Genomic DNA, 15,226 nt, shown 5'->3' with positions numbered 1-15,226 from the left:
GCAACATTAATCAATGTGTGAACAGTGGTGGTGTTTGCAGACAAAGGCGTGTCTGTTTTCTACCACAAAACATTACACAGCATACCGTATTTTTCGCACTATAAGACACACTCCCCCTCCCACAAAAGTGGGTAGGAATGTCTGTGCGCCTTAGGCAGCGAATGTTGTTGAAGCCCCGCCCACCCGCTGGCCCCACCCTTCAGCCTCCGCCTCCCAGCAATTTGCCTTCTTGCAGTAAACAGCAAACAGCCTGGTCAGCTTCAGCACACCTTGATTTAGCAGCTGACTGACAGTTGGATCGGCCTTCTGGAATACCACCAGGTGGCAACTCAAGAGCAAGCGTCTGTCCGAACCCTGATACCAGGCTGTGGGGATTGTCGCTGCCTATCTCTGCCTCTGCATGCCCCATTTTCAGCCTCCGTGTGTCCCATTTTTGGCCTGTTCCAGGCGGTGGGGATTGCCACCGCTTGGCAGCGATAGGTGGCGATCCCCGTCGTGGGCCAAAAATAGGCTGTGTGGAGGCTGAACATGGGGTACACAGAGGCCAAAAATGGGGTGCGCAGAGGCAGCAAGAGATGGCGATGGCAATGGGTAATGGCGATCCCCACGATCCAGCCGCCAATCAGCTGCTTGTGCTAAACCAGGCTGTGCTGAAACTGACCAGGTTGTTTGCTGCAAGGAGGCAAATTGCTGGGAAGCAGAGGCAGATTATTTTTCTTTCTTGTTTTCCTCCCCAAAAGTTAGGTGCGTCTTATGGTCTGGAGCGTCTTATAGTACAAAAAATACGGTAATTTCTCACAGCTTTCCCCAAACTTGTACCCTTCCCATTAGTGGGCTGGAAATGATGTTATCCCAATATACCTAGAAGGTACAAGCGTAGGAAATCTGTGCTAGGAAAAACAATGGAAGTCATAATTATTTGCAAGCTTAATTCAGAGGCTTATTTCTTATTTTCTTTGTGTTGGATGGTGGGGTCCCTTGCATTGTTATTTAGTCAAAATTGTAAGGAGAGTGGTTTGCAGCATTCTTAAGAGTCTTTGGGCCCACCTACTGATCTCTATTTACATGGGAGGGGGTGTTAAATGGCCCCATCAGGATGTCATACTGGGAAGAGGCTTGGAGAGGAATCAGGAAATGGAGTAGAGAATCCAAATCCTGAACCAAAAGAAAATATTTTGCACTGCAGAGTCTTTAGCATACCAGATAGAACGAATTAGATAATAAATAGGGAGTCAAATTTACATGTGATTACACTTAGGCATCAAAAATATCCATTTGAGAGCCTGTTTTTCTGGTTTGTTCCTGCATAGTTCATAGCCCTTTCAGATGTGTTGCATCTGCAGTTCCTGGAATTCTTAAGCGGCTTTCAAAATATTGAGAATTCAGAGAGTGACTATATTAGCTGTGTGCCACTACAATGGAGACCTCCTCCCTTCTAGATGAACGAGATTCCAGGTGTGGTGAAGCAGCTGTGGCATGAATGATCTGTTCCATTGGATTTGAAAATCATTTAATTGAATCTTGCTGCTTGACATCAAAGAGGGATCGTGCAGTGCCACAAGCATCAGGGGATAGAATTGTCGATCTTTACCGAGATTATGAATATTCAAGTTTTTAAATTGTTGAAGCTTTATCTAGTTCATGTTTAGACTCACATGTTTTTTTATAGAGAGAGAGAGTCTTGCCTAAATAAACTGATTAGCTGATGCACCGAGGTCAGTGGCCTGATAATTATTTCAAAAGTGTGAGTCACAGGGTTTGCTCCTTTCTTTTGCAGCGTGCAAATAACCCCCAAATCTACCACTTTCGAGTTAGAGCAAAACACTTCAAATTTGTAAGACTTGTGGACTTCAGCACCCGGAATTCCTCAGCCAACCATGAAGGGATTGAAGTCCACAGGTCTTACAGTTGCCAAATTTGGTGACCCCTGAGTTAGAGCAAAGTGGAAGGCTCAGAAACTACACACGGCTAGGGCTTTTTGCACACACACCCCACACTCCAGGGCAGTAACAATTGGAGTGGTTATAATCCTAGAAAATGAAGTGAAATAAAATTAATACACTTTTTTGCTTTGTCTTTTTGAAGGTTGTACTGCACACCAAATAATTGACAGGGCCAAGGCAAATAGGATAAAAAATCTAAACTAAATCCAGTTTAATTGAGATTGCATTACAATTAATATGATTACTCCTCCTCTACTATATTAGCATGTTTACCCAGCCAGGTCATTTAAAAATCTAATAAGTCTGGTTGTACAACACTGGAAGTTTGATTATTGTTGACTTTGGGGCTGACATTCTGATATGAACGGTTTGTTTAATGAGTGGTGCATGATATGGTTGAAATGCAGAAGGTATTGTTATGTAATATGTATGTTATGTAATATATGTTATGTAATTCACATATTTCGCCCCTTTCCTCCACTCATACAATCTGCTTCATTAAAAGTTACAACTTGATGGGAAATTTTAGAGGGCGCATGACAGCAGTTTGGAAATTATTTCTTTATCAAATTTTAAAACCACTTAAAGAGTGACTCTGGGCAGTGAACAGGTTATGTCCATCGCAGTTGAGGGCATCCATTTGGGAAATGCCAAACTGGTGTAGTTCAGGTAGTGTAGTGTATTGTGCTGCTGTTCGGTATTCTTAAATATGGTGTTGCTTACCCTTGAGCCCCAGGGAAGTGCCATCATCTGACCTGGGTTACTGAACAACTCGTGAATGAGGGGTTTGCTCCATTCATTAAAGGGAAAAAAAAGAATGAAAGACAAGAGGAAAGAAAAGGCTTGCTCTTCTCTGTTGTGTGCAGCAGATGGCCTGTATACACCCAGAAGGGACAGCCTGAACCGGCTTGAAAATGACTCAGGCCAGAGCAGCATGGATAGATTATTAATTCTGCCATTCCACTCCCTCCCCCTCCCAAAAGGATTAAGGATATACATAGAGCTCATTTTAATAGTACGTGTGTGTTTGAGAGTATAAATTGCCCTGCTGGTAGGAGATAATTATTATGAGTTTATGGCAGCTAAACCAGTGGAAACTTGCAACGAATGAAACAACCAAAATTAAGTATAGTGGCATCAAATTTTGGGAATGATAATCCCTTTCACTGGGATTTTGACCCGTACTTGTGAACTGACTTCAGGGTATTATATATAAATTTGTGGGAAATGAAGCATTTAATTCTAGCTCTGAAGTTGTTTCTCATCCTCAGCACTGTTTTTAAAATTTGGAGCAAGTGCTTTGTTTCTTGCACTTTTGAACGCTGTCAAATGTTACGTTCAGAAGTCACAACTGGCTAAATTCTTCCAAGATACTAAATCATAAATTATGATTTACAGGATACAGTAATTGCATTTGTATAATAGGCCAAGTCAGAACAAGTCATATCATGTTGTTGTGCAGTTCTTCTAGTAAAAATGTATAAGATGTGCTGGGGTGTTTGTTTGTTTGTTTGATTGATTTTTGTTTTTGTTTTTTTAAGAAAAACTTTAAAAAATAGCTTTTCCACCAGACCCTGGACCTTAAGTGATTTGTGAATTTGCACAAGATATTTTAATTTTTGTTTGTTTCCCTGACATAGTGTGTCTCTCTGTGTTATTTTTATTTGTTTGTTTCTTTATTATTTAGTACAGTTCAGGGATGGACAACATTGGCAACTTTTAAGATATGTAGACTTCAACTCCCAGAATTGGCCAGCCAGCACACATCTTAAAGTTACCAAGGTTGGACACCCCTGTTTTAGTACAACTGTTGAAGATGCAAATCTCCTGGTTTAATTCAACTTTCTGCAAAAAATGACCCTGGGTTAAAACACAGCCCTGAGAGCAGAAGGTTTTCAAACTGTGGATGATCTACTTCTTTTAAAACAAGAGCTGGACTTAAATATGGATTTGGGGCATGCCAAGCATATGGTTTCTATTAAACTATGTGCTTAGCTCCCTGGGGTAAAGTGTGATCTGGAATAATGTAAGATAATTTGCATAACTGGCCTAAGGTGCTATACTTAATATTGGGGAGGAAACAACTGCAGTTTTAGTGGGGGGTTATATAAAGAGTGCATGGTTATGTTATGTACTATATATAGGGATCCCCCCTACCTTTTTACAGAGGGTTGGTTATATGTATGGCGGGTACTCTACATGGAAGTTACTTTATTATTTTTTATTACTTTATCAATTTGTTAACTGATACAAGTCAACTTAAGTTGAAGTTAGATTTTATTTTTTTTGCTTGTCAACTCTTACTGAGAGGATGTATTATCTGACGTGCTATCAATTCCAGGAAAAAAAATCATTTTTCATCTTGTCATTTGTTGTTACTATACATTGGTCATTATTTCTACCTAAGAAATGTTGGAAAAGATATAGCAGGTATTTTATTTTTTATTTATTTTGCAAATGTATATAACTACTTAAAGGTAAAGATAAAGGTTCCCCTCACACATACATGCTAGTTGTTTCCGGCTCTAGGGAGCAGTAGTCATCTCAGTTACAAAGTCGAAGAGCCAGCACTGTCCGAAGATGTCTCTGTGGTCACCAAGGCGCACGGAACGCTGTTACCTTCCCACCAAAGGTGGTTCCTATTTTTCTACTTGCATTTTTTAACATGCTTTCAAACTGCTAGGATGGCAGAAGCTGGGACAAGGAACGGGAGCTCATTCTGTTATGCGGCGCTAGGGATTCAAACCGCCAAACTGCCGACCTTTCTGACCGACAAGCTCAGTGTCTTAGCCACTGAGCCACCGCGACCCTAGATATAACTGCTTATCTACATATACATATCTTATGTTTTCGCGGGTATTTATATGTGTGGTATTCAGCTTTGTTCGGGTATTTTCGGGTATGTATATATAAAACTGCTTATCTACTAATAAAACTCTGGGCAGTGAACAACACCCTCCCCCCCCCAAAAAAAAACATAACACAGGAATTCATTATATCAATGATCAAATTTGTATGAGAAACTAGCTCTTGATTTATCATTCCACTTTCATACTTGACCAGCACAAAAATACACATAAATAAATATTTCTTTGTGAAAGTTGAGAAAAGTTTGGTTGTGGAATTTAGAAATGAAACAAGCAGTTTAGGAAAAAGCTTCCAAAAATGGGTGAGGTGAGGGAAGAAGACCTCAGAGGGGTCTTCTCGGAGCTCCTGGGACTATAGAACAATAATTGATCTATTCTTATAGCTGAGAATGAATTAGGAGGAGTGTTAGGAGAGTGTCTTTAGAGACCTGATCTGTGGTTCAAACAAATAAGGGGGTTCAAAGGAGGCTTCCAATCAAGCTGATTAAGTTTTAATTGGTTAGAGTCTGTGGACATCCATACAGCTTCTGATTGTTTCGGGTGCTGCAGATGTGTTTTTACATAGAATCAGAATTACTCCTGAGTAATTACCATAAGGCTAAGAGAATGACCTTATTGACTGTTTTTAATAAAATCTGAATAAGGATGCCATGCAGCACTTTTGAAAGAAAAAAAAAAGTGTTCCCAGAAGCACAGGGACATCTAGGTAGCATTGGTCTGCAACTCTTGACATCAAATATTTTTCCAGGATTATATTGAAGCAGCAAAGGGAAAAATGCAGCACAGAACATAGACTGGAAAGGATTTCAGGAGTCATCTCGTCCAACCCCCCTGCTCAATACAGGAGATTTTATACCATCTCAATCAAACAGTTGTCCAGTCTTATTCTTGAAAACCTCCAGTGAAGATGGAGTATACACATCTTTGGGGAGGCAAGCTGTTGCATTGATTAATTGTTCTCACTGTCTGGAAAATTCTCTTTAGTTCTAGGTTGGATCTCTTAAATAAGCTTCCACCCATTACTTTTTGTTCATCTGTTGCTTTGGAACAGGGTTCCCCAGCCTCCATTTTGTGGCCTAGTATCGGGCGACATCCCATTCGGAACTGGAGCACGGAAGTGGTGGCCAAGCATATGTGTGCAAATTTGCATTGGTGAATGCTGTGTGCGCATGCGCAAAAGCATTTCCTCTTCCCCACCTCCACCTCCGCCAGGCCGTTGGAAAGGTTGGGGACCGCTGCCTTGCAGAATAAGTCAACCCCCTCTTCTGGAACAGCCTCTCATTTATTGGAAGACAGCCATCATGTCACCTCTAATCATTCCTTTGAATAGACGAGGTCCCTTAACTGTTCCTCGTATAATTTATCCTCCAGACTAAATTATCATCTTCGTTGTTCTTCTCTGCACACTTTCTAGGGTCTCAGCATCTTTTCTGTATTTATTATTGGAGGCCAGAACTGAATGCAGTATTCCCAATGTGGCCTCACCATGAAGTATAAAGCGGTATTATCATTTCTCATGATTTTGGTACTATCCCTCTGTGGAGGCAGCCCAGGATTGCATTGGCTTTTTGGGCAGCTGCAGCACACTACTGGCTCAGACTTAAGTGGTAGAAACCTAGATCTATCGCACAGTTACTACTGTTGATCCAGGTATCTCCTGTTCTATACTTATGCATTTGGTTTTTCCTCCCTACGTGCTGTTCCTTACTTTTTTCACCATTGAATTGCATCTTGTTGGATAGGGCCCTATGTACTCAACTTCTGTCAAGACCCTTCTGAGTCCTGAGTATCGAGTGTTGGCTGCTTGAAGGAGTTGCTGATAGTTCTTCATGGGCACCCCCTTGTGTTTCAAAGCCTTTTTTTGCCTTGAATCTAAAGCTGATAACCTAGGGGGGCTTTGAGGGGAATATAAAGGTGAGGGGGGAGATAAGGATCACAGTGGGGAGGTGATGACAGAAATTGACCAAATAGTACAAGGACTACTGTGGGTTTCCTTTGGAGACTGGGGTCAAATCAGTGGGGTAGACAGATCTCCAGGGATTATAATCTTCAGGGATTATAAATTTCCCACCCTCCATGAAAAATGAAAATATTTTAATTGCAGTCCTATAAGTAATTCTGTGCGGTTAAGCTCCGTTGAGTTCCTTTCCAGTGTTGATCAAACTGTTCCTAGAATATTGCATTCAGCTTGAGGCACCACTATTTAGGGAAGACACTGACAAAGTGGAACATGTCTAGAGAAGAACAGCCAAGCTGATAAAGGGTCCTGGAAGGGAGAACTTCAAAGGAATGGTGAGAGGTGTTGGGTATGTTTAGCCAGGAGAAGGGAAGACTGCAGGAAGTTGAGACCGTGTCTCTGAATATCTGAAAAGCTGTTATGTAGACGATAGGGGATAATTTCTGAAGAGTTGATGCAGAAACACAACAAATAATGTGTTTAAATTAAAAGGAAATAGACTTTGGCTGGATGTCAGGAACAATTGCTTATAATGCAAGTGTTCAGCAATGGATTCCTTCAGTGATGATATCTTTTTCACTGGAGCTGTTTAATCAGAGGCTGGTTAGCCCTCTGTTACTGGTTCTGTAGTGGATTCTTGCATTTTAGAGAGGTTGGGCTGAATCACTGTTTCTCAGCCTTAAAACTTGAAGATGTGTGGATATTAATTCCCAGAATTCCCCAGGCAGCCATCTGGTGCAGAGGAATTCTAGGAACTGAAATCGAATATCTTCAAGTTGCTGAAATGTTGGGTTAGAGATAATCTTGGTACCTTCCATCCCTTCAATTATATTATTTAATAACCTATAATGCAATGGCAGTTGCTTTTCATAGGCATGTACCAGATTGGGCTTGACCCCTGAACACAGGTATAAGGATGCATTTGTAACATGGGGAGAAATTTCTGAATTGATGTTATTGTATTTTGAGAAAGGTAAGTTTTGCTTCATGACAGTGTCATGGAATGGACTTTTCTTGGTCTGATTCAGTTTGCTTTCAGATAATGTTTTGAAATAGAACATGAAAATCCAGAAGAAATTCAATGAGGGGTATACATAGTTACATAGTTCTCATAGTTGGTTGTGTACAGTGATATTAGAAGACTTGTTTTTAGGGTTGTGTTATTGGTCTTTCAGAGTTCTGTGTTGTTCCCTACATTTTCAACTAGCTCAAAATAGCCCTTGGAGTATTCTGAGTTCAGAATTAAACATTCTGTAATCAGATGTATTAATCAAAATACATCAATAAAAAACACAATGAATATGAAAATACATGAAAATAATTCAGCGTGCCAACTGTGTTTCTGGGCAGAGAAAGCTTTGTAACTTGTATTTTATATCCAGTCCATGATCAATGGAGTGGCCTTTGCAAGTGGTTCAAAACTTTAGTTACTTAAATCAAACATCCCTTGCAAGTTTGTGGGTGAATATGCGTATTACATTCAGTGAAAATGCATGATTGATTTTACCTGAACATTCTCTGCTTTGCTTGTCAGTATTTTATAATTTCTTTTTCATTGCTAAACTGCTCTTCCCGCTCTTTTTCTGGACTCCAGAGCAAGCTCCACATGGAAGGTTTCCGCAGCCTGAAAGAAGGAGAAGCAGTTGAATTCACTTTCAAGAAATCCTCTAAAGGTTTGGAGTCCATCCGAGTCACTGGCCCTGGAGGAGTTTTCTGCATTGGCAGCGAAAGGAGACCAAAGGGAAAAAACCTTCAGAAACGCAGGTCGAAAGGAGATAGGTAAGGCTTAGTTTAGGGACTTGTTCAGTGAGTCCGGAAACCTCTTGACTTAAACAACAAAGTTTCAAAGCTTGGAAAAGCAAGGGATATTCTGTGTATTGGATGTATAGAAATCAGTTTTGTAAGAGTGGGGGTTTTTTTTGGACTGGAAAAAGAAACAACAATCAACTTAAATTAAGTTTGAATTAAGTTCCACATAACCTTAAAAGATGTATGTTTTTTTCTTTTTTCTTTCTAGCAGTTTGGCATATTATGCAAATGCAGGCATTCTTTATTTATTTCATTTTTTGATTCTGTCTCACCCATATAGTACTCAAGATAGCTAATAACAATAAAACCTTGCTTGGCCTTCTAAAGTTTCCAATAATGTTCATTTTTCACCATCACTGTGAGAGCTAGAAATTTGTTTAATGCTAGTAGGAAGAAATATTGACATCTGACATTCTCAGCAAGATAATGAGAACAATAAGATAATGAGCCAGTTGAATCTAGTGGTTAAGGTCCTGGTTCCTCCTTAACCATGAAAGCTGACTGGGTGATCTCGGGTCAGTTGTTCTCTCCCAGTCCAACTCACCTCACATGGTTGTTGTGAGGAAAATAATGAAGGGGAAGAATCATTAGGTATGCTCATTGTAATCTTGAGTTATTATGAAAATAAAGGTGGTATAAAAATCAAATAAATGAGCAATTTCAGTTGCCCGATGTCTTCTGGCATGATGGGAATGGTAAATAGGCATGTAGGCACGCCAGTGCAGGCCTGGGAGAAGAGATGTTTGTAATGATAGAAAATGCTTGTAGCTTGGGTTTTAGATTTTGGTCATGGTTTGCTTTCCAAGTTTGTTTTAATTTACTTTCTGAAGGTTTCGTTTCCAGACAAGGTAACATCAGTAGCAGGATTTTCTTGTCCTATTCTCTTTAGCTTATAAATGTCTTGTGTGCTACTGTGGTCAGTTGGCCGTGTGATTGGTTGTTCTCTTGGAGATATATTTAAATTCTGAGCAGCTGATTGGTTCTCTCATTGATTGGTCATTTGAATGGTCTGGTTTCTTAGAGATGTCTTGTTTTAAAGGAATGGCAGACAGTGCTCTGGATGTTTTGCCCTGCCCTCTGGAACCCTTTTCACTTTCAGATCCAGCATGCTAGAAATAGACTTATATTCCATTTCATAATGCTTTACAGCCCTCTCTAAGCAGTTTACAAAGTCAGCATTTTGCCCTCAACAATCTGTGTTCTCATTTTACTGACCTCGGAAGGATGGAAAGCTGAGTCAACCTTGAGCAGTCCAGAATACTGCATTCTAACCACTGCACCACTATGGCTCTAACATATGTGGCTATGCCTACACAAAGATCATCACCTTGCTTTAATTAGTTGCCTTAATTCAGCTTCACCCAATCTAGTGCACTCTGGAGGTGTTTGACTATATGTTCCATCATTCCCAGCCAGTTTTACCCTCCTTTGGTGGAGGCTGGGCCAGCAGTTGTCTCCTTCTTCCACATAAGTTGCTTCCTTTTGGCTTTTTAAGTGAATGGCAGATGCAGATTCCTAGGGCAACAAAGGAAGAGGTCAGAGTTCACACACACACATAACACACACACATACAAATCAGCTGAATAGAAATAGACCAACCCGTTAGCATTCATGTGCTTGCAGGATGGGCTGCGTGAACAGCAGTTCATCCCTTGGGCAACCTAGGAAGAGAGAGAACATCAGGGAGTCTTTCCACAGCAATACATGGAAAAATATATATCTGATAATACTTGTCCCCAGCCACGTGCCCTCCAGTTATTCTAAAGATCATAGTGGCTGTGGGAGTTGCATTCTTAACACATCTGGAAAACACCAGATTATCTTACACCGGCTGTTACAGATCTGGCAATTTGGCATAGCATAACTAAGTGGTTAAATTTAGCCTTTTTGCTAGCAGCTTGCATGAACTCAGCCCACTTGCTCAGGGTTCAAGGTGTGCACACACCCATGAGATGGGGTGATTTGGTAGCTTGATAAGTCTTACTAACTGAAACACAAGCCTTTAGACCACACCCTTGGTTGATTCATGGTCATCTATGCTTCCTGGCTCTCTAATATCTTAAATGGGCACCAGGCTATTTAAGAGAATCCACTTATTCTACTGACATAATACAGTTGGAAGGATGGATGCATGGAATAGTAGTGCTTTTATTGCTGAATTATAGCCCATTTGCTGAGGAGTGTCCCAACACCTGAAGGCCAACAAAAATCTCTCAGCTGTCTGGTTGTAAAACCAGATATTCTTAACATGTTTTCAAATAAATTTTATATATATATGCAGGTCTTGGCTTGTTTGGGTCTTTTCCCGTGTAAGATTGAGAGCATCTTGGCAACGTTTCGACGAGGTCCCACTTGCAATCTTCAGGCTGGTGCTTTCAGCTTCGTGCTTGTGCGAGCAAAGTGTGATCGGAGCTGCCGTCTCCCTATATATACCTCGTCGAAACGTTGCCAGGATGCTCTCAATTTTACACGGGAAAAGACCAGAACATGCCAAGACCTGTGTGTGTGTGGTATTCAGCTTTGTTCGGGTATTTTCTCATGTCATTATAGTTGTGCTTTTAAAGTTGTAGCAACGTTTTGGCAGAATCTCATCTGCCATCATCAGGTTTCTGTATAGTGTTCGTCTGTGAGTCAGGCTTTCACAGCCATTTCTGTTTTAAATATGGTGCTAGCCTACTGCTGTGTTAGAATGGTTTTTTCTTCATCCTGATTGGTTGGGAGTCTTGGTCTGTGTTTCTTGGTCTTGGAGTTTGCTGTGTTCTGCTTGATTGGTGTTTCTAATATCTTCTGTCTGTTTTGTAGTGTTTTTTGGTCTTGATTGGCTGGCAACATTGTGTTTCCTGTATTGGAGGCGTTTAGTACGGCTTGGCTTCGAGTAAATGGACGGATATCATTTATCATTTATATTATTTATTATTTATCATTGAGGGAGAGGGAGAGAGAGAGAGTGCTATGAGGTTTCCTGGTAAGGCCCTGGCTCAGTAATTACATTGGTTTTGTTTAGGTTTTATTTATATCAGCCAAAGTCATTAGGACTCTGCTGGGTTTAACACTGGATGATATAATTCTCCTTTGTTTTGGCTAGTTTGTGGTAATACAGACAACTACAGCTTTCGTGGAATAACCTTCCTGATTTCCCCTCCCATCTTGATTTCCTCTTTTTTCCCCCAGATGCTACAACTGTGGTGGCCTGGATCATCATGCCAAAGAATGCAAGCTCCCTCCACAGCCTAAGAAATGCCACTTCTGCCAAAGCATCGCCCACATGGTGGCCAACTGCCCAGTCAAAACGCAGCAGTCACCCAGTTCTCAGGGAAAGCCCCCGTACTTCCGAGAGGAGGAAGAAATGCACAGCTCACCCTTTCTTCCTGAAACCAGGGAATGATTTCTGGAAATCTGCCCAGTTGACCGGCTTCAGGGTATCAAGTCAGCCAAAATGGGAGCAGAGAACAGCATTGGCTCCAAGCTATGGGTGAACAAGCACTGGGCAGGAGAGCAGCAACTTTTATCTTTAGCAAAGGCAAAAACTTGAGTGGAAGGGGGAACCCTTTTTCTCCTTTTAGTGGGTGTGGAATCTGAGGAATCCCTTTCTTAAGCAATCTTCAATTTTGTGAAATTGGAAGAAAAAGCCAAAGGTACCTTCATGACTTGGCTTTCTTCACCAATCCAAGTGAAGAACAAGAAAATGCAAAAACAAAAAACTGAAGTTATGGATCTCAGGATGTGTTTGTACTTGAGTTAAGTGTGTCTGTGTTTGTGTGTGTGTGTATATGTCATTTTCACACATTGACAAGATCATTGGAATACAAATAAAATAACTGGCAGGGTCCCTGCTCTAAGACAATCTGAGGCTCAAGGAAGGAAGAGTCTTTTAGGGACACAGGCTCCCCAAACTCCCTACTCCATGCTCTCTTAACCGAAAATAACTGAATCCCCCTCCATTTCCCTATCTGAACTGGGATTTTTGTTGTTGTTAGGAAAAAGTAAGAACCACAAACAGTAGATGTTTATGGGACCTGAAGGAGCATTGGCAGGCTCAGGAGTCTGATTTCTGCCAAAACAAACCTGGAGGATTAGATCTGTTTATCTACTGTGCCATGCAGTGGTATAGCCATGCTTCTTCCTGCATGTGCTTGTTTGGCTAATTCAGATGTTACACACACACACACACACACACACACACAAATACCCAGACAACAGACATATAAATTTGAATTGGGCATACATCTGATATTGCCGTGCATGCAACCTTATATATTTTTCATTCACTAAATTGAGGACAAGGGTTCTAAGTTTAAATATGTGTTTACTTTGGCAACCCCAGTCATCAGATAAAAACTGCTGCTCCATTGCCCAGCTTAATTTCTGTAGCTCTGCCTTTAATTTATTTTGTTCCCGCGGACAGCTGGACTTGCCGTGTGAAAAGCGGGAGGGTGGGTGGACCTCTCTGCTCTGAAGCCGTGATGTGAAAAATCTGCACTATGATGTGCGTGAATGACGTATCTTTGGGTTTGTTTGGGGTTATTTTGCTTTTCCTTGGGGGGAAATGTTCCCTTGTTTTAAAAGTATAAATATTCCGTTTTGTATTTTTGTATATTTTAAACTTTTAAGAGGAAAAAAAGGAAGAAAAAAAACCCGACACGATTCTGCAATTTATTCTCAGGTATTTTCACACATCTCAGGGATGGAAGAATCTTGGCAGCTCTGGGGCTGAATGGATCAGCGTTTAACAGCACAAAGAATAAGAAAGCCTCCGTTTTTAAAAATTTTTACAATTTGTGTGTGAGTGCATTGATATTTCTAAATGCTGTATTTTAGTAGATTTCTTTTTTTCCCTTTTTTGGATACAAGTGAAGGTAAAAGGATTTGTGGCACAGTTCAAATGAAAGTGCTCCACATAGAGATACTTCTGTGGGGCTTCCCTCCTTTCCCCCGCAAAGTTGCATAAGCTAAAAGTTTCTCCAAGGACTGGCTTGGACCAACAAGCCAAAGGAAAGGATATCCCACAACTGTGCACAATATTGGTGATGCAATTTGTATCCCAGGATAGTTTTGGTGCCTGATAGGATCTCCTTCTCTGTTCTACCTATCCTTAAGCCTTTTGATTCATTGACCATTTCTGCATCTCATCTCAAGCAGAATTTCTTGGTCATGCATTATTAGAGTCCAGACCCATATTATCCTTTACCTGTCAGTTTCGTGTAATGTTCAGGCATTACAGAGAATCTGTAAACTTGGTCAGAAAACCTTGATGCCTCTTGAAAGTAGAGAAATGTACTCGCTGTGTCAGGCATATCAGCAGACACTCCCACTCATCCAGGTCAGGATGTCTTATATTCCAAGCCCCATGAAGTATTTGAGATAGACAAAAAAAAAAATCCCTCTCTCCTTTCCATATTTTTATCAGAAAAAGAAAAGAGAAATTATATTTCATTTGCTACCTTCTCACTCTGCCCCAAACCCACAGATCAAGGATGTCACCTCACTCTGCTGAATGGTAGGACTTGCCTACTGGATTTGATATTTCAAGCAGGAAGGGATCTGCAAAGATGGAGAGTTAGGTTGGTTAGGCAGCAAGTGAAAGCATGTAACACTGCAGATGTTGATAAATCATGGCTGTATTAGCTGTGCTGGCTGGGATGCTGAATTGTAATTTGGAGCACCCAAGTTCCTAGGTTTCTTCTCTGCTCTTCTTAGGAAATTGTGTAGGATCTGCTGTTTGATATCAAAGTAACCAGCTTTCTAGCAGCTGCTAAGGGGTGAATTTAGCATGCAGCACTCTTAAAAACATCTAAGTGGAACAGAGAAAACTAAATGTGTTTTGGGGGCTTACAGAACTGAGCAATACAATTCAAGAGATGCTGAACAACGTAAAACTTCCATGTAATTCCTCCTCTGACTCACCCATCACAGAAATAGTGGCAGTGACATGGTGAGAAATATGCAGCTGGTTAATTTTGATACGTTGCTGTGAAGAAACTACCGTATCTACCTCAGGATAATTTTTCATGACAATAGGTGTCAAATACAATAGAACCCATTATGTAAGTTACTTTGCTCTAGATTGGTCAAAGAATGAATGCTTCCCTAGGCTGTGCCCAAAATTTAGATTGTGGCACCTTGTAGTTTTCTATCTGCTTTTTATTAAGAAGAAGAAAAAGGATAAGTGACACTGTTCCTCTTTCTAGGTGTTTAGTCTGTGTAAATATCTCATGTAAAGTTGTCTGATTTCTTCCCAATTTCTTCTTGGATTATTGTTTACAAATTTAAGAAAAATAGCCAAAGCAGGGGGTGGTATTTGCACCAGAGATACGGGGATAGGATTCCCTCTTTGTACTTTATTGTAATTTGCCAAGTGAGAGCTGGTGAAGTCCCCTCTCCCCATCTCTCTTGTAACTGAGATCATTGGATTTCTGTATAACGGTGATTTATCTGTAAGAGCATTGAATGGAAAGGAAAATCATGTTTTGGAACTCATTGTAGTGAGGTTGGGTAGCATCAGCAGTAGCTTTTCATCGCTCTGTTTTCAAAAATGGGAAGGGGTGAGATTTTGGACATTTTGAAAGAAATGTCTTAAAAGTCCTTTGGCTTGGTCTTACAAATAAATTGCTGTCTGGCACAAGGAATGAGACTACAATTTGGAAAGTGGT

At 40.7% G+C, this 15,226-nt stretch overlaps 1 protein-coding gene across 1 annotated transcript in view; it reads left to right on the top strand.

The window, feature by feature from the left end:
• Positions 1-12,120, top strand: part of LIN28A (lin-28 RNA binding posttranscriptional regulator A) — a 32,359-nt gene extending 20,239 nt beyond the window's left edge. The window contains exons 3-4 of the mRNA XM_026676134.2: positions 8,362-8,546; positions 11,748-12,120. Coding sequence (XP_026531919.1) covers positions 8,362-8,546; positions 11,748-11,961 — 399 coding nt within the window. The 3' untranslated portion in view covers positions 11,962-12,120. The remainder of the gene's footprint in view (positions 1-8,361; positions 8,547-11,747) is intronic.
• Positions 12,121-15,226: the final 3,106 nt, after the last annotated feature.

This window comes from Notechis scutatus, chromosome 8, assembly GCF_049901735.1.
Source record: "Notechis scutatus isolate UNSWTSFEM ecotype Mainland chromosome 8, rNotScu1.2, whole genome shotgun sequence".
NCBI classification, from domain to species: Eukaryota; Metazoa; Chordata; class Lepidosauria; order Squamata; family Elapidae; genus Notechis; species Notechis scutatus.
Note: the sequence above shows the minus strand (reverse complement) of the source record. Positions and strands in the feature narration are given on the sequence as shown.